We start from the raw sequence: 26,630 nt of genomic DNA, 5'->3' as shown, positions 1-26,630 counted from the left end.
GCACAGGCATTTCACAGGCGCGCTTATAGTCGATTGTCATTTTTTCGATATATTTCTTTATTACGACGTGCTCCGCAGCATGTATTTTTCTCGCTTTTGACGTTACGAATCAGGATGGTTGCTGCGAGCGTCTATAGAGGCCTTTCCTATTGAAAAATTTCTACTGAGATGTAAAATGAGATTTCCGAAAAATTTCCTGTATGAGATCTCAATTATTTCATTTGATACTTCAATTAAGACGTCATATGAAAAAAATAAGTAATATTTGAATTGAGAAAAATAGATAAGCTTATCTATTCTTCGTGTAACGTATCGATTGAAATATCATTATTTATTTTTTTATATGATATCTCAAGTGAGAGATCTCAAATGAAATATTGTATGAAGTAATTAAGTTCTCACATAGGACATTTTGCGGAAATCTTATTTTAGATCTCAATCGAAATTTTTCGGTGGGGAATTCTTCTTAGAAGAATCTAGATAATAAATTTGAAAATCGCAAAATTATCAAGCTCCAAATAGGATAGAGAAGTTTCGATAAAAATCGGATTTCTAAAATTAATAACAATGTCAGAAAGGGCGCCCAGCATCTAAAAGGGGTTGAGAGGGTTAATCGTTTCCACGCGTTGCCAATAATTAAGTAAGCGATGGAAATAAACTTTCTTCAAAGTGTAATTTAAAGTTTCGCCAAGATTTTGTATATTATTATAAAAAGATATACTATATAAATATATATATGTATAGTTTAATATAATGAAATAAATAAGAATCGCAGAGAATCTGTCGCGCTCAACCGAACCTTGAAATCCGGATCGGAGCGGAAACTACAGGAGAGAGAAAGATATTGGGCGAGTGTGTGTGCAGCAAAAAAATAATCTTTAATCGATCGAGTGATATATTTTCAGGGAAACTTTGTAAGCAGCTTTCGCGCGCTCGACATTTTACACTTGTGATAAATGCAACAACGTACAAGTCCCAAGAGGCATCATCAATCCCCGAGTAATCCCCGAATGATCGCATCTTTTCTTTGAATTAACGACACATGTGCGCAAAATGTGTGAAGATCTTTGAACGTCCACGTTCAAATAAAAAATTATTTCAATCTCCAACGCGATCATTCGAAGCAACTCACGACATTGTGGCAATGTCTCTAATAATAGATGCATCTCGTTTTGTGGAACGGTACGACTTGGTCGTCGATACCTGCGGCATGCTTCCGTCGATAGTCCCACAGGAATTGATCGATCAAGACGGCGTTGACGTGCTTCGCCGTGTTTAGGGCCTCCGGGCTCTTCACGGGCGATTTCGGGTCCTCGATCATTCTTCGCACCTCGGCGTATAATCTCTCGACCAGCTCGATCGAGCAACCGCGAATCTCCGCCTCCTCTCTGCTTCCGTTCTCCAACAGCTCGTCTGCGAAAATATGACTCGTGTTGCTATACAGCTCGTCGCTGCAAACGCAGCAAATCCTTCGTTTCGCAAAAGATACGAGTCTAAGTGCTCGTCAAGATAAGTCTTGAGCCCGTTCGGAAAATGTTGCACTAATTGTTGCATTGGCGTAAGTATATAGGTGGAACCAGGTGAGACGAAGGATTTGCCGCCCGTGACTAAAGGTGACACAGAGACTCTAGCGTCTTACCGGACCGAAGCTTCTTCAGCAGCGAGTCGCTATACCGGAAAGCCTTGAAGTATAAGAAGACCTGAGGGATGCGGTAATCGGCGAACATCGTAATAGAGTTTATATCGTGGAACTCGCCGATCCCGCATCCTTTGAAGCAAGACCATATATCGCCTATGAGTATCTGAGCTCTTTTGTAGAAGCTAACTGGAAGAAAATGTCGACAATGATAGTAATACACCGCACGCCAATTATACAAAAAGTAACAATGAATTAACTAAGCAACATTTACCAACTGAAAAACGTTCACACGGCGACGCTTTATAAGATTTTACAATTTGTTTCCTAATTATGAATGTTACGAATTTTCTAAACTAGAAATTTTATCAATGTAAAAAACTTAAAAAAATTTTTTTAAATCGTATCATCTCTGAGAATTTATCCTTGATCGATTTACATGTCTCGCAGGAGACAAGCAAGTTGTATCTGAAGATTGAACAATCTCCGGTGACAAATTTGCGACTCAATTGCATCTATGATTTTCTTGCGATAACTACCTCTCTGTCCTTCATAAACGGCTTCGTCTCGATACGCCTTGAACTCGCTGACGATCAAGTTGAGCAATTTCGCTGCGGATCCTTTGCATGACTCGATACATGTTTTGAACGTGCCTACGACACAACGAGATCTCATTATCGCCCGTTGAAGAGCTCCCTGAAGAACTGCGTACGAGGTACACGCTTATGTCGAAGAAGCGGGACGCGAGAACGCGAGAAAATGTTCGGCAGAGGTATCGATTTTGCGTTGCGATCGTCGTAGCCGTGATCGTTTGTACCTTGATATTTGCTCAACAAAACCTTCCCAGCTTCGTGCAAAACTTGAAGTCTCTCGTTTACCAGTGGAATGTTCACCTCGTCGTCACCCCGGAAGATACTTTCGACATCGCTCAGAGTTATCTTCGAGTAATAAGCAGGATCCAAGATAGGCTTTCCTTCCTGTGTACCAGATAAGCGTTACTCGACAGGAAGAGACCGAACCGGCGCGTTTGAGAAAAGAGGAAACTGCAACGATTCCGGTAGCACGCGATTACATGAAAATCATTCTTCTACTCACGACAATTCGCGCTTGCGTTCAAATTTTGATCGCAGCTCGTCGCGAAGCGTGTCAAGCGTTATCAGATGTGACGATCATCGTCCTGAAAAATCAAAATCTCGATTTCAACAGCGGGACACTTCTTGAACATCGATTTCTGCCTTTTCCGGACAATGCACGTCCATCTGCAGTTCCACATCCGTGAATCGCACATTCAAACAATTGAGCAGAGATGCACGCGTGACATCGACATGACAGAAGTTCCGGCGAGAGTTCGTGATTCGCACACCGTCGCAAGATCGAAATATCGCGGAGGGAGAGACGAGCCGGCCGGCATGCTTGAAATCTACAACGTGAAAAACAACGTGAAGACACAACACCAGTCATGATCCGCGTTCGAAGAATCACGTGAGTAACGACCTTCGCATAAAGTGCGCGGATTAACCTATTCTCCATCGGACACTAATTAGCCCCAAGGTCCAGCTCGCGTGTGCAACCATCAATGGAGTCCGCCTCCTAACTACGCAATTTATATAACATCAAGCCTTCTTGCGTTGAAAATCAAAGATGTTAGCTATGTCCCTCGATCTTCGGCGTAAAATTCAGACGAAAACATAGCGAGTAAAATTTGCAAACAGGAACATGGACGCGTTGGCCGAGACGGTGGCCAAGCCGAAGGACGCCGTGCTCAAGTTCGGTCTGCCCAAGTGGAAAGCGATGTCTCTGGCACAGAAGATACCCGTGATGCCCGGCGCGCCGAAGGACACTTATAAATTCACGCGACGCCGATTGGGGCTGAGATTATGGGCGGCCAGGCCGAGAGTCGACTTCGACCTGAGCGACCCTTACTGTCGCGAGACCACCTTCGCCTATGAGCCCTTGCACGACAAGCATCTGCTAGGATTCTTCTCGAAGCCGGCTGTTGTCAAGCGTCTGTTAAAAGCCGATCTTATCACGGACGATATGCACGTGAGGTGCACGTTGCGCGAGTATAACGCGTACAGGGAATACCTGAGGAAGATACACGTCAAGTCTATCGGAAGGGAACTGAGAAGGAGGAACCGGCTGTTTGTCGAGCAGAGAGCCCTTCGTCGCGCCGACGACCAGGCGCGGAGGGAAGCGATCAGGTGAGATTATTTCTTTATCGGGATCGCGACATAGAAACATATGGATTTATACAGGGTGAGGAAAAAATTGAGAAACCCTGAAAGATCTCGGAAGATATTAGGAATAGAAAATATAAAAAGAATCAAATAGAATGGAAAATCTAAATTTCTCGTTTAAAGTGCTTCGGATAAAAGTTTTAGCGTTTAAAAAAATCTATTCACTGCTCTTACCCTGCAGTTTGACCCTGGATGGCGTCGCCAGGGCAAGGTCAGTGGAATTTTTAAACGTTATGCAAATGTGCATGTAACACACAAAGTATACAAAAGAAAGTAAACGACGAAATATTCCGAGCAAGAATTCGAAGAGAGAAACACGCAAATTTTTGTTTCACAAAATATAAGAAACAAATATGCGTTTCCCGTGGAGAAATTCACCATCACAATCGCGTTCTTCCAGGCGTATCGACTCCTAACTTAACGACAATTTGCCACGCGATCGTTTGCAGACTGGAGAGAAGAGAACAGATGAAAGGTACCAGGCATCTTATCGCCCAGCAAAGAGAACTGAGAGCCAAGATGCAGAGGAAGAGAGAGTGTAAAGCGGCGCAGAGATTGAAAGTGTCGAGGCTCATCAGGCAAGAGAAATGGAGGTTGATCAGCATCAAACGCGAGGAGCGATACGAGCGGGTTCGGCAAAAACGCAAATTCGCGCGACGCAAGGCCGTGCAAGCGTCGATGGAGCTGAGGAGAAGAGAAAAGGCGCAAGTACGAGCCAGGGAAAAGCGACTTGCGGATGCTGAGCGACAAAAACGGGAAGACGCCGAGGCAAGGTGCGCGTTGTACAAATAGAGAAGTGTAGCCAGAAAAGCGACGGCACTTTAGCGGTATTTCAAAGAACAAATTCGAGGAGCGGAGAGAGAATTTCACAGATGACGCGTTTCACAGGTGGTGGAGAAAGCGAGACTTACAAGAAAAGGACATCGCGGAGCAAGATGTGTTGCTGCAGCGCTTGCACACTCGCCGCCAGCTGTTCATGACGGATTACAACGACAAGATGAGCAAGGAAAGAGAGAGGATGGAAAGTAAGGCGAAGACAAACGACATGTTTGTTCACGAACACTCCGTCAATGTTGCCCGCAGATTCACGATGCAGTTGCGGACGACGAACGGTCTTCGGAAAAAAAAGAAAAAAAAAAAAGAAAAAAATACCGGGAAAATGTCACAGCGATTTTTCGTTCGCGAGTCACGCGTTAACGCTCCACATGCGGGCGACGGAATATTCCGTAATTACTTTTACAATTGCGATTCAAATGGCGGCGGGCTAACAATCGCAATGATCTATCACATGAGAGACAGTCTCCCGCGCGATTGTGGCTTCGCTTCGCCGGCTGTATAATGTGATCCGTGTGTACGCAGGACTTTTGGAACATACGAAGCTGTTTACGAGATGCTACATAAAGAGGTACTTACCTGATGGAAGACGTCGCGTTTGCTGCAGGAGATATCTTCGAGCCGACATGGTAAAAACATGCGTGATTGGGCATTCCGATTTTACTTGAGAAATACACTTTACACGAAATTCTCTTCTAATATTGCGCGGCAGGACGGAAAAGGGGGTGAAGGGGAGAAAAGAAAACCATCCGGCACGACGTATCGATCATACGACTTGAAGTTAAGGAAGGCGGAGGTGCGAAGTTAACGATTGCAGTATCGCAAGTGCCTCTTAAGCGCTGCACGGTTTTCATCTCACTTATTTCTCAGCGACATGCGACTGCAGGTCTTGACAAAAATTGCCGTTTTGTGTCGATAGCCGGTGGGAGACGTTGAGCTTGGGCTAGATTCAAGGGGCAAAACAGTGCACAGGAAACCAGGAGGGAAAACACACATTGCGGGGAAAGTCGGTTACCACAGAATAAAAAAGCATAAAGAGTCTGACAAGTTGACAGCTCAAGAATCCTTGACGGAAGGCAGAGTCCAAGGATCTCAACTGCAATCGACATCAGAGGACACGCGTCAATGTCGGTGCCACTTCGCAAAGCCCACAAATAGTGTGTAGTACGTCATACAGTTAAGACATATTAATTATTCCTCAAGGTGCTCGACATTCGCACAGGTTCATTCACTTACAAGTATTGCTCCCACATGAAATAGGTTGAAACGCAACCAAACAAGCATTCTGCAAGCGTACTTACCTCGATGGCTCTCTTGACAGCAGCACACAAAGCAAAGTAGCCAGTCTGCCCATTCACCGTCCATTTCTTGGCGCCTGTTTGAGTCCAGAATGAAAAATTCAACGTGTCCAAGATGAATATCCAGTCCACCGCCAAGGGGTCATCATGCTTGGGGTGAAACTCGCACTGCAGAAAGTTGTTCAGGCTGAGACTGGAATCTGCAATTGCCTTGACGATCTGCACAAACAAAATCTTGTATAGTTACTCAAATAACACAAGATGTCCCAAGATCATTCCAGACATCACCGATAGACCTGTCTTGTAACTCTTAACAGGACTGTTATTATTGCATTGTCGTTCAAAGAATATACTATATTAGAAAATATGATAGAAAATATGGCAACGACAACGTAACGATAACGACACTGTCCTTAAACAGTTACAGAACAGGTCTACTGAATGTACTGAGGACTGCCCCAGGACGTTCCGTATATATCCAGGATCATGCCGCGACATACTTTGCTACCCGGATACGTTTTCGTTGCGACCTACCAGGTCTTCGCACATTTGCCAAAATTAACTGTTGACTAACGTGGTGAGAAATAAAATTCGACAAGCATATGTGCGTCTTTTAACCATACGATGTCGGTTTCGTGAAACGACATCGCGCTGCTACGTTCAGTTCGAATCCCGCGCTTTCGACATAACCTAAATGCCGTCAAGCTTCTCAAGACTTGCTCGAGGGCGTGTGCCGAATCGTTCGAAATTCATGAGCGCAGAAACTCACCTCAAGCGCCAGCCCTTTGACCTTTTCGTCCTCGATGAACACATCCTGCGCCAACGAGGCGATCAACTTGCCGGATTCCCTCGGACTTAAAACCATGATCGAGCCGTTTGTGTTACATGCGCATGTGCGCGTCGGCTGAAGTCGGTTGATCCTTTTGAATTGCGCGGATCGATGGCGAACGACAAACGATTCTCGACGCGAGTTTTATCGCGAGAATTATCGCCAGTGTGGTACGAAGTGGGAGATATAATTGATAAGATAAGATTAGTTCTATATATATACATATATATCTGCGGTTATACGATTACACAAAGTTACGTAAAGTTATCTCCTCAAAATAGAAAGAGATTTTGCGGTGTGTAATACTCGTCGGTGTTTTGTTGGCGAAAGTAATATAAAAGATTCGCTTCCGAAGCAGAATATGGCGGGTTGGCGGGAAAAACAGAATGGAATCTGTTCTTCTGTGGCCACATTGAAGTGCACTTAAACGGGACGTGACGCAAATCCCGCCAAAACTGGAAATTTCAACGTCTAGTCCGCGAGTCTATACAGTCTATGCGCAAAGTAGAGTTAAAAAGTCATCAAAAAGATAGGATTGCAACAAATACTCAAATATAAAGGGCCATTTTTTATTAACCACAGGACATAGACAGACTCGTAATTTAAATAGCGATAGATTTGAAAGAAAGAAATATTTTGCAATCGACAAGTAGGGTGTGGTGATAATTAACTAATTAAAACATTGGTAATTGCTCTCGGTAGAGATAGATTCATTTTATTACAAATATTTCGTACAACTGATAAAGCTAATGACAGCGTTACGAAGAAGTTGTAGAAATAATGATTTAATTTCAGAGAATCTAATCTCTAGTGTGCCACGGAGTTACTTCCGATCCAAGATAGGATCTATCGTCTGCCCGCCGCAAATTTGCCCCCATCCGATCAGGCGCCAATGCTTGTCCACACGTCTCGATAATGCAATCTTCTCGTTAACTTCCGTACATACCGGACTGGTCAAGCTAATTTTTGCTAAATCAGCGCGAGTAGCCAGCACTCTGCCGCCGGTGCTCAAGGATCCAATATTCACTAGTAACACTTCTCCCTTTGACAATTTCGGTACCTGTGATCACAACGCGTTTGTATCAACGACATTATATGTATTTTGAAAAATGGGCCTTTATATAAATAAAAAAGAACTCCTGCAAATATTACGGCAAGATGAATCATCACAGTGGACTCACCCTTGCGCCCTTCTTGTCGCCTTCAGTTCTGACGCCCAACAAACGCTTGAGAAGATAATACGAGACTTCAAGTTCGATAAATATTTCTGGTAACGTGCCGACGCTCCCAAGAATTTGACCGACTAGACGATCAGCACGACATAGAGTAGGCTCAATCTTGGTCCCAACACCTTCAAATCGTATCAAGAATAATTATTTCGACGATTCGGACGGATAATTATGGAACGACCTGCCTAAGGTTAGACGATCAGCCACGATCGTACCTATTAAGCCACCCGGTACGGCGAATTGCAATTCGTTCTGTTCAGCAAACAAGGACACGATACGCGAGAAAATGGGGCGGCAGGTCAACTTCCCCTCACTGTCCTTCGACACCAACCCTGGACGAACTTCGATCTCCATGCCGACCTGCGAGACAGTTTGAAGCAACGTTCTACATTAATTTACGTTTCCAAATTTGGCGCGAGTCTCGCTGATGATTCAATCACCTTCAGTACTCCTCGCAGAATACTGCCGCCAGCGACACCACCCTTCAAGTCGTCCACTTCGCAGCCCGGTTTATTTACGTCGAACGAACGGATGACAATCAATCGCGGCTCCGACGTGAAGTCTCTCGTTGGAATAGGGATCTTCTCCTTGTCGCCGAGTAGCCGACACAGCACGTCGGCGTTGGGTTTCAGTTGCGCCGAAATCGGAACTATCGGCGCGCCTTCCGCCACGGTACCTACATTTGAGATTCGCAAAAGCTTATTATTATCGCGATACTTATCGTATCATGTATAAATTACGGTTGTGTCCCGAAAGTGGCCATCTCGCTGATTGGCTGAGCCAGGTCTATTCTGGACTCGACCACATCGCGAAACTTGAACAGGGAAATTGATGATTTCTGGTATATTCTGGTCAGTCACGTAGCAAAGCACCGCTTCAGTCGCACACTCGGGACGTACCTTGAATAAACTTTAAGATCTGTTCATGCTGCTCTCTCGCTTGCGGCTCTTTTACCAAGTCGATCTTGTTTTGCAAAATAATTATATGTTTCAGCTTCATAATTTCAATCGCTGCCAGATGCTCCGACGTTTGTGGCTGTGGGCACGACTCGTTCGCGGCTACAAACATGAGACAAGTTGACTCGTTACTCGAGAGAGAGAGAGTGAGAGAGTGAGAGAGAGAGAGAGAGAGAGAGAGACAAGAAGAGAAAAGAATTTTGCGGAAGAATTTTGCATGAGGGAAAATTCGATCCATGAGGAATCCACGAACCGACTCACCGATCAAAAGCAAAGCTGCGTCCATAACTGCCGCTCCGTTCAGCATGGTAGCCATAAGAATGTCGTGACCGGGGCAATCGACGAAGGACACATGACGGACTAATTGATATCTGCCTGTACAAGCCGGGCGTAAACAAGGGAACGAATCGTCCTTGCTGGATCCAGCGGACGTGTAGCATCCTGGCGGGGGGCACTTTTCATTGTCGCACTTATAAATCTTTGCGTTCGCGTATCCTGCAATGAGCAGTGCAACCAGGTCAGATTTTTCTTCTCGTATCGACGAGAATTCGTACATCACACACGATGTGATCCTCTACGACAATATACCAGATTAGATTACAAGCGAGAAATAAAAAGAAATATAAACAGGAAGCGTAGCGCAGAGAGCGACTTATTTCATCGTCACTCGCGTGCGATAACAGAACGCCCGTGGAAACTCATACACGCTTCGTCATTGTGCGTCAAGTGGCATTTTCTATTCCACACATAAGAACAACGGCGTAGCATGACGGCGGCTGTAATTGCATAACGGATCTCGACGGGGGTCTTAACGAACGGAGAATACATTAATGGTATGACGCGTACGCGACGGGATCAATCAACGTACAATTTGGAAGAACTTATTTTTATCGCGGGAGGGGGACGGGGAACATGGGTCGAAAGGCAAGACACACGCACACGCCTATGTGTATATACATACATACATTTATGTGTATAACTTTTATATTTGGCATTTTTTTTTTTTTTTTCAGAAACGTCATCCCTTCAAGTTAACCCGGGATTCGCATCTTTCTGGTATACCCTGTGTATATATGATACAAAAGTTTTAGAGTTTGGAAATGGGCATTTTAGTGGTGAACCTGAACTTGACCTAGGGATCAAGCTTAGAGATCAAGTCAGGGACAAGCTTAAAATCATAAATGGAAATCCCCATTTCTTATTATTTCCTATTATCATCTTTTTCCACCAATTAATTCGAGCAACTTTTGTTTGAAACGTTTTTTTATTTGCCTTTATAAAATAAAATGAGGGAAACTTTGCAACTTTTTCAATATTTACTTTACGATATTTCGCTATTTGTCGGAAGAAAAAGCGATACTACACTGTTTTACTCTATTTCTAGGTCTCAAGAATATGCTGTTACAATAATGTCCTAACTTTTGTCAACTTCATGACCTTTGCAAAGTTCAAAATCACCACTAGATGCTCGTTTCCGAACCCTAAGACTTTTGCATTTAGCATTGTTTTTTTTTTCCAAAACGCCATTCCTTCAAGTTAATCCAGGGTTAATCCCAACTTTCTGTATACAAATTCGCATCAACTTTTTGCATTTCAACATGATCAAGAATACAATCGCTTCAACATGGAAAGAAAAAAAAAAAAAAAAGAAAAACAGATTGCATGCAGCACATAATATTTACAACTGTTTAGTACTGCAATAATAATTAATAAGAGGCTGTCCGACGCTGTTATTCGGTACAACAATCATAACCCATGAAATTACTATATTTGTAAAAAGCGCTTTACTCTACAAGCAAAACATATAAATAATTGCTCAATATAATGACAAAAGAAAATAGAACAAAAAAAAAAGGAACAAAAAAAGAAGGAAAAGAGCAGATGGTCGACGTCTTGGTACATTTTATACTTGACGTTTGAAATCGGTAAATCGACGCTCCGGCATCCGGTCAGATATTAAAAATCTCGCCGACACATTTTGATATTACACACATGTACATCGCTGATAAGCCTTTCATTCGGTGAGACATTTCTCCCTCTTGCAGTCTTGAGAAGATTTGATCGCACGCTGCTCTTCCCAAGTGATCATGCGTATAAACATACATCGTTGACAAGTGCTCAACATTCTTCACACGCTCTTTTTTCTTCACTCGTGACACTCTCTCTAGGAAAGTCACTCTTCACGCGTGAAGAGCTATTTGGCACGTCAGATGTAAACCCCCGCGCTCTGCTATAGTCCTGCCGACCCCGAGGATATTCCTGATGAAGATCTCCCTCCAGTCAGCGCTCGGTGTTCTGTCCAATTGACGCGCCACGTAAAAACAATCAACACGCTGCCCAGGAAGATAAAGATGTAATATTTTCGTTCGTTTTCCTCGGCGTTTCAAAAATAGGACGCTCTCACGCGAGTAACGTATGTCGAAATGCGATATCACCGATTCTTTGTCGCTTCGCTCTATAAATATCTTCGTGAGAGCCCCAATTGTCTCCACCGGTATCCACCAAGTGGCCCCGCTCCAGGTGGCGAGCTGAGGCTGAACAGATACGTTCCTATAATACGTTATTATAACATATAAAAACATAACGTGTTACGCGATAGTATCCAAGTATCGTTCCCTAATGCATCGGATACGCAGGGCGTCATTAGAAGGTGCTTCAAAAGTTTATGAACTTGGGATACTCGTCAAACTGAATAGAAAACACTCAGCCGCTTCTTCCAGGGCGAGCCATGATCTCCTGCGTCGCAGGAACACAGAGGATTGTCGCAAATTACGAGGGATCGTTTTGTCATTTTACGATTTTGTTGTATTCTATTTTCCTCCCCCCTGCATTCATTCAAATACACATTCGACATGTCTCTCGTGTTTATCACACTTTTGTGTTCTCTTCAAGAGCTCCGCAGTTTGCCGTCCCCCTTCCTCCTCTACCCGCGCAGTCGTTAATGCATTAAAGTTGTGTACATCCCCAGAGAAAAATAATCAGATCCGATTCTGCCCGATCTCCGGATTCAGACGGAGTTAAACTTTCCTCTTCCTCTGGACATTTTAGCGCACTCGTCTGCGGTCTGAAGTGCGGTTCTCAGCCAAGACAATGCCGAATTGGCTAAAATAATAAAATGACAAAACAATTCCGTGTAATCTGCGATGACACAGATTAATCTGCGAATCCATGCCAACTAAGCAATTTCCTTTATTCAATTCAGTGAATATTACAAGTCTTTGTAGTTTTGAATCATCCTTCGGTAACACCTTGTATATAAACTTCTTCATGTACATATAGGACGATCTCAAAGTCGCAATCTCCCTCGACATCTTACGATTACTAAGGCGTAGACTTCAAGCTGTTGTATTTGTACTTGTGCATATCGTAGTGTTTGTTGTTTTTTTTTGTCTTTCTTTTTTCGCTTTCTCCTCCGTTTCGAGCCTAGTCGTCTAATGTCCAAGATAAGGAATGTCCCACACGACAAGAAACCAAAGACTCAGATGCTCGATCAAGGAAGGCCCGTATTCGACCTGTCCTTCCCTTACCTGATCAAACGTCATCGATCCTAGGAGAACCCTTGTTGTGTGCCACGGTACTTTAATAATCGTAAGTTCACTTCAGCATCTTACGGCTGAATCTCCCGAGAAACGTTGTGAAAATCTCACAACTGAGACCGCGCGAGTTCGTGCGTGAGACGAGTCGAAATGTAGCTCGCGTTCTCACGTGAAAGTAGTGAACAAGTGTTGCTGTATTTTCATAGACACGTACGTATTTTTATAAACTCTATATGCCAAGGTCGATATACATTCTACTGTGTTACACAAGAAAGTGAATTCAGTTTTATGCTCGACGACACCTGGTGTTGCATCTTCTACGATCGGCTAAGTATATAAAAATAAACGATATAATATTAAAACTCAAGCCATGCAACACGTGTATGTGTGTGCATTCATATGTATGTGTGTGTGTGTGTGTGTGTGTTTCGTCGCATTCTTCATTCCGTAGCAACCTCCGATATGTCTGAGAAAAATCCTACCAACTTCCCATCGGTTCTTCGTTTGCATCTCCCGTCGCAAGTGAGTCGCGCCAGCGGTTTCTCACTCAGTCTCCAAGGTCTTACCGCGGAAAAACGGACGGCTCGCGTCCTTTAAAATCTCATTCATTCGATCCATGACCCGACCATAAGATAAGAATCTCTGTATGTAGTTTTGATTATTTTCACATTCTATTGCACCTAGGGGGGTCATTCTATCTTCTTAACAAATAAAATTGAGAATGAGTGATCGTAAAGTTCGCGGTTATGTGATAAAACAACATCGTGACAAGATGCAACAGCAACAACATTTCATAGAGTGCTCTTAGTCTACGCTCGTGAATGCCTTCGTTTCTCTCGTTACTTCTCTCGAGTAGCCAGGAGGTCGACCAGGTTGATGAGCCATCGGCCAATCGTCGATGAAGGCAATCGGAGAAACTACTAGTTCATTCAGTCGCGAATCGTGGAAAGTCGGGAGGTCGATAGGTGTCTATTCTGATCGATGAGAGTTACCTTCCGAAGAAAAAAGAACAGGAAGAAGAAAAATGAAAAAAAAAAAGAAGAAGAAGAAGAGGAAGAAAAAAAGGATAAAGATGATGAAGGAGAAAAGTAGGAGAGAGGAGGAAAAGAAGCACATCTGAGCGAACAGCTCCCCTTAAAAAAGATACCGCCGGCACGTGGCGGCGCCGCATTTGCAGAGAGTCTTGTTCTTGGCGACGGCGTTGGTGGCGTCCGTCTCGTCGTCGTGTGGTTGTTGCTTCATCTTCCCGTTGGCGCGCGATGACTGGCACGTATAGTCGAAGGTGAGCTCCTCGTTCTGCTTGATGTCTTTGATGGCGAAGAGCGCTAGATTCGGCAGGTTCGGGTCCAAGCAGTTGATCCAGATGGCGTAGACCGCGAGGTTCGGATCGCATGAGTGGTTGATGAAGTGCGAGACGTTGCCGTATATGGCGGCGTCCACCGTGTAGGGGCACTGGCCGTCGGTCTCGTTGTAGTCGAGGTCAAAAAGGTACGTCCGGCCGGTCATGTCGTACTGCTTGCCGCGTCTCTCCGCCTCCTCGTTGCTGATCACCTCGCCCACGTAGTGCACGACGAAAGTGCCTTTCTTAATCGCCCGTAGTGTCTTCACGCCCCAGCCGCGGCCGTTGTCCGTGCGGAAGATGCACAGCTGAGTGCCGGTGCCGCGCTGCACCACGCGGTTCGGGCAGCTGGAGTTGCAAGTACAGCGTTTGTTACACTCGTAAATGGGCGTGCCAGGCGGCACACGCACTCGGCCGGCCGACGTGTACGGCAACGACTGGCCGTTCTGCGCGAAGCAGCAGCTCGACTTGGCCTCACAGACGTTGCACTCACAGCCGATCGGCGGATCGTCCGGTATTATGACACCCGTGCCTGGCAGGTAGTTGTCGATATAGAAGAAATCCTGCGGCGCGCCCTCCAGATCCACCAGATTCTCCACCTGTATCGCCGGCTTGCGCTTCGCGATACAGTTCATCTCGTTCTCCCATTCCTGCAGCGACTCCAGCTGGTCGAGTCGCAACTCGCGCAGCAGCATATGCAGGATCTGTCGTTTGATCTTTATGCTGTTCTGCTGATGGCGCGAGCTTTTCAGGTACGAGCGGATGCTGCTGTAAAGGCAGTCGGATTCGTTTGCAGACATGGCGTCGACATTGTTGATCGAGACACCTTGGCACTGCAGCTCGGCCAACAGGCGCTCGGCGTCGTACGCGTCCGGGTAGTAACTCTCCCGTCTCTTGAACTGTTCGATCAGCTTCTGCAGGCTCTTCTCGAACTCGCTCAGCAGGTCTTCGCAGTTAGTGAGGTTGTGTCGCGGCTCCCACGTATTGTATGCGGAGTCCCAGTTCTTCCACTTGATCAGGTAGAGCGGTTCCTTGTCGCCGCGCTGTTCGCGCTTCTGCAAGATCCTCTCCACTTCCCAGAGCTCCCTCGACTTCTTCTTGGCCGCTCGTTTCTTCTTCGTCGTCGCTGTCATCGTCGCCGTCGTCGTTGTCGTCGTCATTGCCGTCACCTCGTCTTGGCGCTCTATGCTGTACTTGATGTCATGCAGCAACACCCGCGCCTCTTTCAGTTCCAGGTCGCGCAGGTAGCCGTCCTCGCGCACGGACAGCCGACCATCGGACGACAACTCCGCGTCCGATTGCCTGCCGTCGCTGCCGGTGTCTATCGACTTGTTCAGACTCTTCCTACCGTTGCCTCTACGGTCGCCGTATATCGCTTCCAAGGCCCGCGACGCTCGCATTCGTAGTCGCTTCGACGACCATAAGGACGATGATGACGACAGCGATGCTACCGAAGACGACGATAACAATGATGACGATGATAATGATGACGATGACGACAAGGATAATGACGATGACGATGACGATGACGATGACGACGACGACGACGACGATGACGACGACGACGACGACGACGACGACGACGACGACGACGACGACGACGACGACGACGACGACGACGACGACAACGACGAGGATGATGACGACAACGACAACGACGACACTGACGATGACGATGACGATGGCAACGGCGACAACCACGACGACGACGACATTGACGAGGTCGAGGAGGAGGAGCGGAGGAACATATCTCTGCCGCCGTCCAGTCGTCGAGACGCGTTGTGACTCTCATCGAATTTGGGCTGCTTGGCGAACGGCGGCAATCTATCAATGCTTCCTGGGGAGAGGTGTCGTTTTCGGTAAACGGCCGGCATTGCGCTTTTGTCGCCTGATTTATCTGCCTTTTCGCCGCTGCTACCGTCCGCCGAGTCTGCAATGCCAAACATTTAAAGTGCGTCATTTCCCTGTCGGTCATATATCCCGCTTTGTATCATTTTTTTTTTGCGTTATCTTTGCTTTTCTTTCTCTACTCGTACGACCACTCTCCCCTATTTCTCTCGCCCAGCTTTTTTTTTCCGGTCGGCTTAGCGTCGCACTTTTGTCTCCTCTTTTCACTTCGACACTTCTTTCGTTCATTTTTTTTTTGCACGTTCGAGATCGACACCGAACAAGTGTACTAGTAACAGTGTAGGACCCCGGAATGCTTCGCCCGTGCTCGTGATTATCGGTTTAGACTTAACGGATACGTGGACATTGTGCTAATTTTGGATCGCTTCCGGAAAGACATCCGGAGATTTGTCCTGCTCGCAGTCTCCATGATTACGACTTGCAAGGAAGAGATCGGTTTGCTCTTTCGTACTGTACATTCTTTCACATTGTATACTTGTTTATTAAAGCACACCTCGGTCGTGTCGTTTCATTGTTTACAGTTTTTCGCGGACTGCGACGCGAGATTAAAGACACAAAGACGCACGCATTCGTGCTTCAAATGTCACACACGAGACATCCATATTTGACAGTGCTAAACGTTTAATTACAAGTTTCTATGCGACATAAAACACCCAACGCCGCAGGCAGAAGCGTCGTAAGCGCTCTGTGCACGAGTCACGAGCAAAGCTATGTCGCGCCAACGTACGCTTGGGTTCGTAGCAGAGCCGTGTAATACGGCAAATCGCGAATACACTTTTGGGAGATGTATACACATGTTGCGCGATTCAAATAGATCATACGATACATTCCGTCACGTCGCAAGATGAAGAGTGTGACACCACGTGTTACGCGCTTCACCTTAACACACAATCGTACTGGTCAATTTTAACCCATACCTTGCATTATCGCACAGCTTCCCTCAAAATATTATTAGCTTTCAATTGCCATACGTTTGAAATTACACTTACCTTTCCACTCTTTTCTTCTCTTTTTATATGCACATACATAAAAATTTAGTCATTCAAATTGACTATTCAGTTAATGGTATGTTTATATTACATTACATGTAAACACAACTACTGCACTTTGTTCTACTCTAATTAAGATACCATATTATTTTATAGTCATCGCATCATCTATTCTTATCGTTATAATCATGTTTTTTCTTCTTCTCTCACATGTGTGCGTGCGTGCGTACGTGCGTGCGTGTGCGCGTGGGATAAATTATAAGAGCGTCTTTGTGTAAAACTTCCATCATGCTGTGTCACAACAGTCACAATATACAATGGGAGAAAGATTCAATATATTTAATTTACTCACCGAGCTTAATAGTAATATTCCTCTCCAATTCATTCTTAAAACGAACAGTCTGCACTCCCGAAATGGCCTTTACAATTGTCGACTTTCCATGAGCTACATGTCCAATAGTACCTGCCACAAATTTATACATTTTCATAATGTTTCACACAATTTATTTTGTTTGAGTAGTTTCCGCACTAAATAATCAAAACATACTTGCATACGTACCAATATTAATTGTTGCTTGTCTACTGATTACTTCACGAGACAATGCAGTCAGTTTGCTCACATCCTGCATAATAATACCAAAATATAAACATTAATCTCTTTATATATCTCTTAATAAAGCATCAATTCTTCATATAACCAGTAAATTTGGATTTGAACTACAAATTAAAAACATATAGAGTATAATATAACAAAAAGGAAACAAGAAAGGAAGGAATAATAAGGAATTTTATATCATGAAAAATAATTGACTCTTATAGAATATATGGAAAATAAACATCTATAGCATATTGTTTGCAGCAACATCACTGAAAAGGATATAAATACATTTAAGATCAGATTGTACAAGTATTAATGTTACAATTTTAAATTAACGTTCACCGACATATTGAAATATATTTTTGTAATAATACAAAAACAATCCATGTTTCAACATTTAGAAGATTAAAGTGATGGAAATTTAATTATAAACACACAGGTGACTTTCAACTGGCTGAAATTCATGTTACTTTTATTTACAGTAAATCTTTATGTGATATTTCTTCTTTTTAGATCATTTGATCTAAACTCATACAATCACTGAACTTTTGACTTAAGATTATACTTAAGCTCACGGCTGTGATAATTTAGATACGATGACTCTGACCAAATGACACACACTTAGAGAGCATAAATTAACTGCAGGTTGATCAGTTCAACCAACTCCAGATTCGGTCGACGAGTCGTACTATTAGCTTAAAATTCTGAAGAGTGAAATGCGCGATGTTATTGTATATTGCACTGTTTGGGCATTTTGGACTGAATATCGGTGCGATTTACAGGAATAACAAAGAAAAGTCATGATACCAAGGATTCATATGGATTGGAACGCGAGAAAACATCGCCGCGGCAAATCAGTATGTTAAAGGGCGCGGAAAAAACGAGGTTAGATCGTAGCGAACGAAGAAGCTGACGCGGCACTCGTGAACCCGCGAAACCGCGACTTACCAATTTGGATAAGTCTTGTTTGCACAGATTTGGCTGACCGGTGGTCACTCCGAGTCCTTCCTCACCGCCCATGTTTCACAACTGTAACAATGATACGCGTAGGACCTGGCACGCTTCTTCACAAGATTGCACGAGGTACCTCCCGTTCGTTACTTTCGCCAGAGAACCACGCAGACTGTTGCCCAGTGACGGAAGCAGTGTAGATAGAAGATGGAGGCGTAAAAGAGGAAGATAGATGCCCGTGCTTGCGCATGCGCGAATGTTTATATTCCGGAAACGTTAGTGCGAAACCTAGAAAACCTAGAGCGTTTTTTATCGCTTTATATATAAAATGTGCGTATTAAATAAAATTTATATTTTAATATATATTATTGTGACCCAACATGGCTACAACAACAAAATGAAAATGAAATGAATGCAGTATGACTCAACGATAAGTTAGAGATAGATCGGACTATTCAAATTCAGATATCATATTTAAAGTCATTTTGAGTCAATTTTCATGTTATACAAATTAATTCGTTGGTTACGAAGTATCTGAAAAAAAGCTTACGATGATCAGAAATATAAAATCCGATATAGGTACAGTTCATAAAATTTTATTTTAAGAGTTTACAGGAGAAGCGCACAGAGACCTCTCGTGGAGATCCGCGAAATAGGTAAAGGCATTTCTCTTTTTTTAACCAAAATACAGGGAATAATTGCAATATTTATAATCAGAATTTTTCCTGAAGTCTTGAAGCAAAAATTGCTTAGTTTACTATAGAGAGAGCGTTGCACTTGGAATGCAACACAAGAGCATATTATTTATTATAAATTCTGAAGAGCCTAACCGCAAAATTCGGCCCTGTACCAATCTTGGGAATGATGCAAGGAAAGCGCCAAAAATATTTTGTTGAGGGGAATGATGCAAGGAAAAAAATAGGAAAAATATGGGTTGCAGATACCATGGGAAACGTAACCAAAAATGTAGTACTAGCTTGACCCAACCTTCCTGCTCTTGCATTTCATTCATTCATTCATTCAATCCGAGCAGAATTATTAAACTCTTTCTCCTACGCCAATCACAACGATTTTACAAATAAAAGAGAAACAGGGACAACGCGTACGCAGTCCCCAAGATAAAAAATATGCGTAGTTACAGGAACCACATCCACAACATCCAATCGCCACGGAGGCGAACAAGACTCTTCCTGCTCTTGCGTCTGTGCGACTGATGTATTAAAGCTGCATTCCAATATTCACAGTTCTGAAAATACATAGTTTGTGTTACGTACATTATTAATTCTTAATGCTGGCAGTGAATATCGGAACGCATTCAATGGCCTGGTCTACAATAGGTGTGTAAGCTGTAAGCTGTAAGAACTGACCAATAAAGGTCATTCTACAATACGTGTCGTAAGTTATAAGCCGTAAAAATTGGCGAATCACAGTCGATTATTACAAAAATAATCGACTATAATTGGTCAGTTCTTACGGCTTACAACTTACGACACGTATTGTAGAATGACCTTAAAGCGTCGTCTACAATGGCAATAAGCAGTAAGAAGTAAGCGTAAGTGGTAAGAAATAAACCAATCACAGTCGATTATGACAAAAATAATCAATTGTGGTTGGTCCATTTTTTATTGTTCACGCTTACTCTTACTGCTTACTGCCATTGTAGACGGGCCACGCTTTATTCTTGCAGCCATTGTAGATGGGCCTTTATAGCCGATTATTTTTGTAATAATCGACTGTGATTCGCCAATTCTTACAGCTTACAACTTACGACACATATTGTAGACCAGGTCATAGCCTTAGGACGGATTTACACCTTGGTAGAAAAGCAGCCCGTATTCTAGATAATTACCAAAAAGAACTTTATTTCAAGTAATATTTCTCAAGTCGGATGAATATTTTTCTTATTTATTCTTCAGCTGCATTGTCGAGCAACAAGACGGATACTCATTGATCGATTAGCACTTATTCCTAATATACCTCTAGCGGCGATTACGTAAAGGTAATGTAGTTTCCTTCTGCACTTTAAAGCTTTTAAAGCAATTGCAAACGTAAAGAATTAGAAGTCTGAGATATTTGTAATATTTCTGGTATGTGATCTGGCATATTTATGTTCACTGCTGCACGCAGAAAATTGGCGATGTATTTAATTTACGGAAAATCCTGTCAGTTAAAGAGTTAAAGTTTAAGAAGAAAAGTTAAAGAGAGGTTATATGTATCCACTAGCGAATCAAAAAATTACATGATGTATTACGTTGAATATTATGTTTTATACATTCAGATCATTAATGTCTTTTTTCAGACGTATCATGTGGCAAGACCAGGTACTGAACAACTATTCTCAAAAATATAAGGCGCCACTATTAAAGACCCCTGTAACAGATTGGTTTATGCAGATAAACAATCTACAGTTCAGAAAGGACTGCATGCCTTATGAGCTGATGTATTCCGACTGCTTGGAAGCTTACGGCTATCACATAGGCAAAGAAAAGTGCAGAATAATATTAAATGACATGCATGAATGTATATACAGAGCAAAGAGAATAGAGCGTGTTCTTAAAATGCATTACGAACGACGGCGTCAATATAAAAGTGGTGAGAGGAAGGAATATTATCCACCGTCACCACCACTTGATTTGTTTTAAGCTGTTGTCTTTGTAGAGATGTATAGCTCATGAGTAAATGAATAGGGAATCTTGTAACATTAACCACTCAAATAGATGAGAGTTGTATTGTTTGTTAAAAACTTGTTACAAGTTTAACAAATATATTGCCTCTTTTTCCCTATGAAGATGTTCTGTTGATTGTATGTTAAGGAAGATTTTTATATATATTGTCTCCTTTATAATCTTTATGTTACATACAAATTTTCTGTTGTGAAATTATGTGTATACTTTTGTTTCAAAATTAAATACATATTTAAAATAAGATTTGTGCAGGAAGAGAATTATGAAAATATTTAATATATCTAAATCTGTCATATCTATCAATTTTCTGTTCCATAGTTTTATTCTTGATAATTGATTAATCAAATCACTTATAACGTACAATTGTCATTGAAGATGTAATCCAGTGTTATCAAAATGGTGACAGATTATTTAGCTCTTACTGTTATCAGCAAGTTTTGCTAATGTTTCTACACACACAATACACGCTTTACTGAACAATCATTTAAAGCATCAAATAAACTTATCCAGCCACCTGATTAATTGCAGAACATATTTGAATAGTTTAAGATGTGTTAGAAGCCTTCTAACAGAGGTTTCCAATATGTATCATTAGACACTGTTATATAAAATAAAATACACATATTAGGTTTCATTCTTTTTCAAAGTTTATTTCTTGTGTTGCTTAAATGCGACGTTTGTGTCAACGGTAAGGTTATTGGAGGATTTAAATATGAGCGGGAGTTGAATGAGATCGTTTTAATGGTAATGACGTTGGATATTCACAGATGGCGGGAGAAACATCTTCGATATCGTGAACTCATCTTGTTCGTGTTACGTGTGCCCGTAACTTCTCCCGTGGGTACGGAGATCGTCGGGCAGTTTGGTGTGGAGTTATTTTCGAAATTTGCCTGGTGAGTCGATTTGTCTGCATGGAAAGTTCAGTGTCGAACAAATCGAGCAAACCGTTATGCCTTCCCTTGATCATCCTGGCCACTGCGAGAGCGCGAGCTGAGAATTTACCTGCGCTCACGTTCGGGACGAGTTCTCTTTGCGATTATGTAAATGGAGCAATATTGTGCCGTGTTAAAAATTGTCAAAGTTACATCGTGCCACCGGGCTTGACGTGTGATTCCGCTGTGATTCTGTTAGGTTGATCACGTTACAGAATTCCACGTCGTCCGTCTCCTGATTTAACTTGGAAAAACCTTTAGATTCAACAAAGTGACAGAGGAGTATATTTATTTAAAGATTGTAAAGGCGGAAAATGTGTGACATGTTAAACGTTCTCTGTTTCACACTTTTCTACACTGTGTCTGTCCTCGCAATATATTTTCTATCATTGTTAAAAAAAACATATTGCTCGTAAAAATAATTTCTTGTCACGCAATTATTTTCTTTGAGAATGTTATGTTAGAATTTTGCAAAGTACATTGGTACGCTCTCACATTATAGATTTATGAGATGGGTACTTATTATTATAGAATTTACAAAAAGAAGAATTGACATAAAAAAATATGTTTCTTGGTGATAAAATGACAATTGCAACAAATTGTATATTTACATTGCCAAAAATTTTGCAGAAAATTGGAGCTATAGAATGTGAAAAACTGACTTATTTAAAAATGCGGTAGAAGTAGCTTTTGGTCTTAGTAATGTAAATAGTATAATTTAGTCTAAACTAAAATTTATAGGGATTGGACTTTCGACAATGTTCCGCAATCACATAAGCCCCTTCCTACGGCTAGTTGCCCAGGAGCAGCAATGGCAGCAGCAACAGAGAGGTATGGCTACCCTCAAGGCCATTTCCATACGTCTCAAGTCAGTTAAAAACATCCAAAAAATTACACAATCCATGAAGATGGTATCAGCAGCCAAGTACAATCGCGCAGAGCGCGACTTGAAGCAGGCTAGACCACTTGGTGTTGGCACAAAAGTATTCTATGAGCAAGCTGAGATCCAGGCACCTGCAGAAGAGCCAAAGAAGCTCGTGATCGCTGTGACCAGCGACCGTGGTCTATGTGGCGCTGTACACACTGGTGTGTCGCGCAACATTCGCGACATATTATTGGCTGATCCCAAGGAACGTGAGAACACTAAGATCATCTGCATTGGTGAGAAGTCCCGGGCGATTCTGTCGCGCCTATTCTCTAACAACATCCTGTTCGTCGCGTCAGAAGTAGGCCGCAAGCCACCAACATTCAACGACGCAGCCAAGGTCGCCATAGAAGTTATGAACAGCGGGTACGTTCCACTCGGTTTCGCTGCCACTCATAACGGTCCAAAAGTTGCGATCCAAATGCACTAGATAATACGAGTAACTATCGAGTTACACGAGTCCGTTCGTAGACCTCTGTAAGTTGGCTTTTCAAATCTTTTCAATAACCTTTTTGATAACCGAGCTTCCCAAGTCTCTCCTTGCGTATTTATCTTTATTTTCACTTAACGTTGCAAAATAGTGATACAGATCGCACTAATTGTCACCCCTTTCAGCTACTCCTTCGGTTCCGGGCGCATAGTCTACAATAAATTCAAGTCCGTGGTGTCGTACAAGGTGGACGATCTGCCGTTGTTCGACAAGAACTCCGTGGTGACCGCGCCGAAGCTGTCGATATACGACTCGCTGGACGACGAAGTGATCCAGAGCTACCTCGAGTTCTCACTCGCCTCGTTGCTGTTTTACTCGATGAAGGAGGGCGCCTGCAGCGAGCAGTCCAGCCGTATGACCGCGATGGACAACGCCAGCAAGAACGCCGGCGAGATGATCGACAAGCTCACACTCACCTTCAACCGCACCCGGCAGGCCGTGATCACCAGAGAATTGATCGAGATTATCTCCGGCGCCGCCGCTTTAGCTTAAGAAAATCGCGCGCAGATATTAGTTTTGCAATTTATAGTGCCGGCAGGTGAGACGAGGACGTGTCGCCGGCAAAATGAATGGGATAAAAAAAAGGGAAGAAAAAACGAAGGAGAACAGGTAGAATCCATTAAATTAGGTAGAATCCATTAAACTGCCAAAAGATGCGATTTCTGATCGATTTGGATGGAGCGCAGCAGTGAATACGACGCGAGCAAGCACAGAAGTCGTCATTGTTCTATTCGTTATTTTTATGTCCAAATTCAATAAATCATATTACAGAATCACGCGTTCACTCTTGCGCCGGCTGTGGCGAATTTCATGTCTGTCATCGCCACACCATAGTTTCAATCAACGATTGAAGTTTAATCGGCCGTCGTGGATCTGTCGGGTTTTTAATCGAAGTTCATTTTACTCGCTGGTAAAATATGGACGAATCTGCTGGGCTGATTGATTTCTCAACTAATTTACATCAATGACGATCACTAAAATTTACATCAATGGCAATTCGTACGATCAGAGAGAAGAAGGAGAGAGGTCACGGGTCACTTTTAGCCGAGCCCAGTGTGAGGCGCCCTCTGCACAACCGTGCACATCAACTACGATGCCGATGTCTACGACACTTTTCTAATTTCCTCCACCACGCATGCACACACAGTCGGCTCAGTCTATGCCGACCACACGCTCGGCAATCGTCGGTGCGCCGAGCGATAGAGAGATATCATTCCCTCCTTCTCGCTCTTGTGTTCGCTCAGCGACGCGAGCGAGAATATCTTTCCCTCTTTCTCGCTTATTAGCTTTGCCCGCGGCTTTGACCCAGGGTAGCAAAGCTAATGAGGCCGCGGAGCCGTCGCTCGGCTCATCTCGGCTGAACGACTTTTTTTAGTTCCGAGATCTCCGCTACGAGCCGCCACTGTCTTCGATGAGACTCGCCGCCGCGTAGCGAGACTCAAGTTGCGATGTTCACTGCCAGCACTGAAATTCTATAATATACGTGTCACGAACTATGTATTTTCAATACTGGCAGCGAATTTCGGAACGCAGCCTCAACGACTGGTCAAACATATTTTTGAGACTGAACGCCAGATTAAACGTACTTTTACTTTATATACTTGAAATTATGAGTTATTTATGAGTTATTTAGATAGAATTGACGAAATAAGGAATCTCGATAACAAGTCAGAGATCTCGCCTTCAATTGGACCGATTCAATGGTCGGCCATGCGATCGCAGCCGGTAGAAATTTTGTTTTCTTAGGCGGTGCTAACGTCCCAAGACACAACGATGTTGCGATAGTTCATCCGTCAACATTCCTGTGTTGCGGTCAACAACTGTACGAGAACCTGTCATTATAAGAGAATTACAATGTCACAAGGAAAAGGTGAGTCACATTAATTGCGGCGTCTTACTTTTGTCGTATTGCGTCATGCAACACAAGTGTCATCTCAACATATGAACGTGCAGCTACGCGACGGCTGTATGAAGGAGCTGCCAAATTCACAAACCAACATCAAAAGAACCGGCGCATTAACAATACTCAATTGTAGTCCGCATTCTGAGGACATAAAGAAATTAACCTCAAAGCAGATAACATCAGTTTCTGCCGGCGCATGTGAAAACGAGTTGAACTCACAGGACATTTGGTCTTGCAGGAGGAAGGAAGAACCGTGGGCAGCATCACAACAAAGACAAGATCAATGTCGGCGACAACGGTAGAGAGGTATTGGAGAGCATCGACGAGAACAACCCAGTGATCAGTCAGTTCCGCGTTTACGCGGCCGACCTGGACGCGAAGCACGACCGATATGAGAGGATCTTCAAGGTCAACCGGGATGTGGCTATCGAGAGCAAGAGGATCATCTTCCTGCTGCATACCATTGACAAGGAGAGCAAGCGAGACATTGTTCTGGCAGGAGCCAAGTTGAGACTCGACTCTGTAGCGAAGAAGTTATTCCGAGATATCGCACTTGAGCTGGACGGTCAGGACGCGTATCAGTTCCACAGGGCCTATCGCGCCGGTCTAGAAGAGTATGTGGAGGCGTTGACGTTTTACGAATACCTGGAGAACGGCGGCTGCACGCGTGACTGGACAAAGCTGGAGGAGGCGTTGACATATTATACGACTGTGAAGCCATCTGAATCGTCATCAGAGACGATCGACCTGGAGGAGAAGCCTGTGACGAAAATGACGCGAATGCTGGTCACACCAACTGATTACATAATGGGAATGGCAGATCTAACAGGAGAGCTGATGCGCAAGTGCATCAACAACTTGGCGGTAGGCGACATATCTAGTTGTTACCACACGTGTAACTTTGTCAGGCAAATGTACATCGCCTTCTTGGGCTACACGAGTGCGTGTAGCCACGAGATGAACAAGAAAGTCTTCACTCTCAAGCAGAGCTTGGCCAAAATGGAGAAAACGTGCTACACCATCAAGGTGCGGGGGTCGGAGATCCCGAAGCACATGCTGGCCGACGTAGCCATCCGCGGGACAGCCGAAGACTACACCACGGAAGACGACGAAGGATACCAAGGATTCTAACGCGTGGGAATAAATGTGATTCATGTCCTCTTTTTGTTTTTGTTTGAATTTTCTCGACACGCCAGTCGGCGATGTCAGGCGATGAGAGCGATCAGCACCGGGCTGATATATCTTCAGTAAGCTCTGCTAGAAGCAGAGAAGAGACGAGAGAAGAAAAAGACACACAACAACGGTTGTGAGATATACACAATAGATAATATATAATTGATTTATATATAATTGGTT

At 43.6% G+C, this 26,630-nt stretch overlaps 7 protein-coding genes across 10 annotated transcripts; 4 read left to right on the top strand and 3 right to left on the bottom strand.

Annotated features, from left to right (window-relative positions):
* Positions 1–872: 872 nt before the first annotated feature.
* On the bottom strand, positions 873–6,971 carry LOC105180523 (queuosine salvage protein). 2 transcript variants are annotated; one of them, XM_011136628.3, is made up of 6 exons: positions 6,775–6,971; positions 6,009–6,224; positions 2,454–2,613; positions 2,176–2,289; positions 1,640–1,825; positions 873–1,413 (listed from the first exon to the last, which is right to left on the bottom strand). In XM_011136628.3, the coding sequence occupies exons 1-6, from the start codon at positions 6,868–6,870 to the stop codon at positions 1,151–1,153; spliced, it is 1,035 nt and encodes a 344-aa protein (XP_011134930.1). In that variant the 5' UTR covers positions 6,871–6,971; the 3' UTR covers positions 873–1,150. The 2 variants fall into 2 exon arrangements, with proteins under 2 accessions (XP_011134930.1, XP_011134932.1); XM_011136630.3 differs by lacking the exon at positions 6,775–6,971 and adding an exon at positions 6,540–6,742.
* LOC105180522 (fibrous sheath-interacting protein 2) lies at positions 2,970–4,463 on the top strand. Its single transcript, XM_025302389.1, has one exon. It carries the CDS (start codon positions 3,353–3,355, stop codon positions 3,839–3,841), a length of 489 nt encoding a protein of 162 aa, XP_025158174.1. The 5' UTR covers positions 2,970–3,352; the 3' UTR covers positions 3,842–4,463.
* A 545-nt stretch (positions 6,972–7,516) lies between the features above and the next one.
* On the bottom strand, positions 7,517–18,409 carry LOC105180525 (eukaryotic translation initiation factor 2 subunit gamma). The gene is made up of 9 exons (XM_011136632.2): positions 18,338–18,409; positions 17,351–17,414; positions 17,144–17,254; positions 9,281–9,514; positions 8,963–9,121; positions 8,504–8,739; positions 8,279–8,423; positions 8,016–8,185; positions 7,517–7,894 (listed from the first exon to the last, which is right to left on the bottom strand). Exons 1-9 carry the CDS (start codon positions 18,407–18,409, stop codon positions 7,658–7,660), a joined length of 1,428 nt encoding a protein of 475 aa, XP_011134934.1. The 3' UTR covers positions 7,517–7,657.
* Positions 10,014–16,828, bottom strand: LOC105180524 (Suppressor of variegation 3-9). Its single transcript, XM_011136631.3, has 3 exons — positions 15,651–16,828; positions 15,392–15,557; positions 10,014–15,232 (listed from the first exon to the last, which is right to left on the bottom strand). The coding sequence occupies exons 1-3, from the start codon at positions 15,838–15,840 to the stop codon at positions 13,690–13,692; spliced, it is 1,899 nt and encodes a 632-aa protein (XP_011134933.2). The 5' UTR covers positions 15,841–16,828; the 3' UTR covers positions 10,014–13,689.
* Positions 18,410–20,126: 1,717 nt separating the features above from the next.
* Positions 20,127–21,128, top strand: ND-15 (NADH dehydrogenase (ubiquinone) 15 kDa subunit). Of its 3 annotated transcripts, none has more exons than XM_011136634.3 (2): positions 20,127–20,339; positions 20,640–21,128. In XM_011136634.3, the coding sequence occupies exon 2, from the start codon at positions 20,647–20,649 to the stop codon at positions 20,980–20,982; it is 336 nt and encodes a 111-aa protein (XP_011134936.1). In that variant the 5' UTR covers positions 20,127–20,339; positions 20,640–20,646; the 3' UTR covers positions 20,983–21,128. The 3 variants fall into 3 exon arrangements, with proteins under 3 accessions (XP_011134936.1, XP_011134935.1, XP_011134937.1); XM_011136633.3 differs by lacking the exon at positions 20,127–20,339 and adding an exon at positions 20,346–20,427; XM_011136635.3 differs by lacking the exon at positions 20,127–20,339 and adding an exon at positions 20,346–20,545.
* Positions 21,129–21,740: 612 nt separating this feature from the next.
* ATPsyngamma (ATP synthase, gamma subunit) lies at positions 21,741–24,144 on the top strand. The gene is made up of 3 exons (XM_011136636.3): positions 21,741–21,917; positions 22,698–23,247; positions 23,497–24,144. Exons 2-3 carry the CDS (start codon positions 22,715–22,717, stop codon positions 23,861–23,863), a joined length of 900 nt encoding a protein of 299 aa, XP_011134938.1. The 5' UTR covers positions 21,741–21,917; positions 22,698–22,714; the 3' UTR covers positions 23,864–24,144.
* A 717-nt stretch (positions 24,145–24,861) lies between these two features.
* Trax (Translin associated factor X) lies at positions 24,862–26,609 on the top strand. Its single transcript, XM_011136641.3, has 2 exons — positions 24,862–25,241; positions 25,513–26,609. Exons 1-2 carry the CDS (start codon positions 25,226–25,228, stop codon positions 26,403–26,405), a joined length of 909 nt encoding a protein of 302 aa, XP_011134943.1. The 5' UTR covers positions 24,862–25,225; the 3' UTR covers positions 26,406–26,609.
* Positions 26,610–26,630: the final 21 nt, after the last annotated feature.

The sequence above is a fragment of the Harpegnathos saltator genome, unplaced genomic scaffold, assembly GCF_003227715.2.
Source record: "Harpegnathos saltator strain DR-91 unplaced genomic scaffold, Hsal_v8.6 scaffold49, whole genome shotgun sequence".
Classification (NCBI taxonomy): Eukaryota; Metazoa; Arthropoda; class Insecta; order Hymenoptera; family Formicidae; genus Harpegnathos; species Harpegnathos saltator.
The sequence above is the reverse complement of the archived record's forward strand: the minus strand, read 5'-3'. Positions and strand labels throughout refer to the sequence as shown.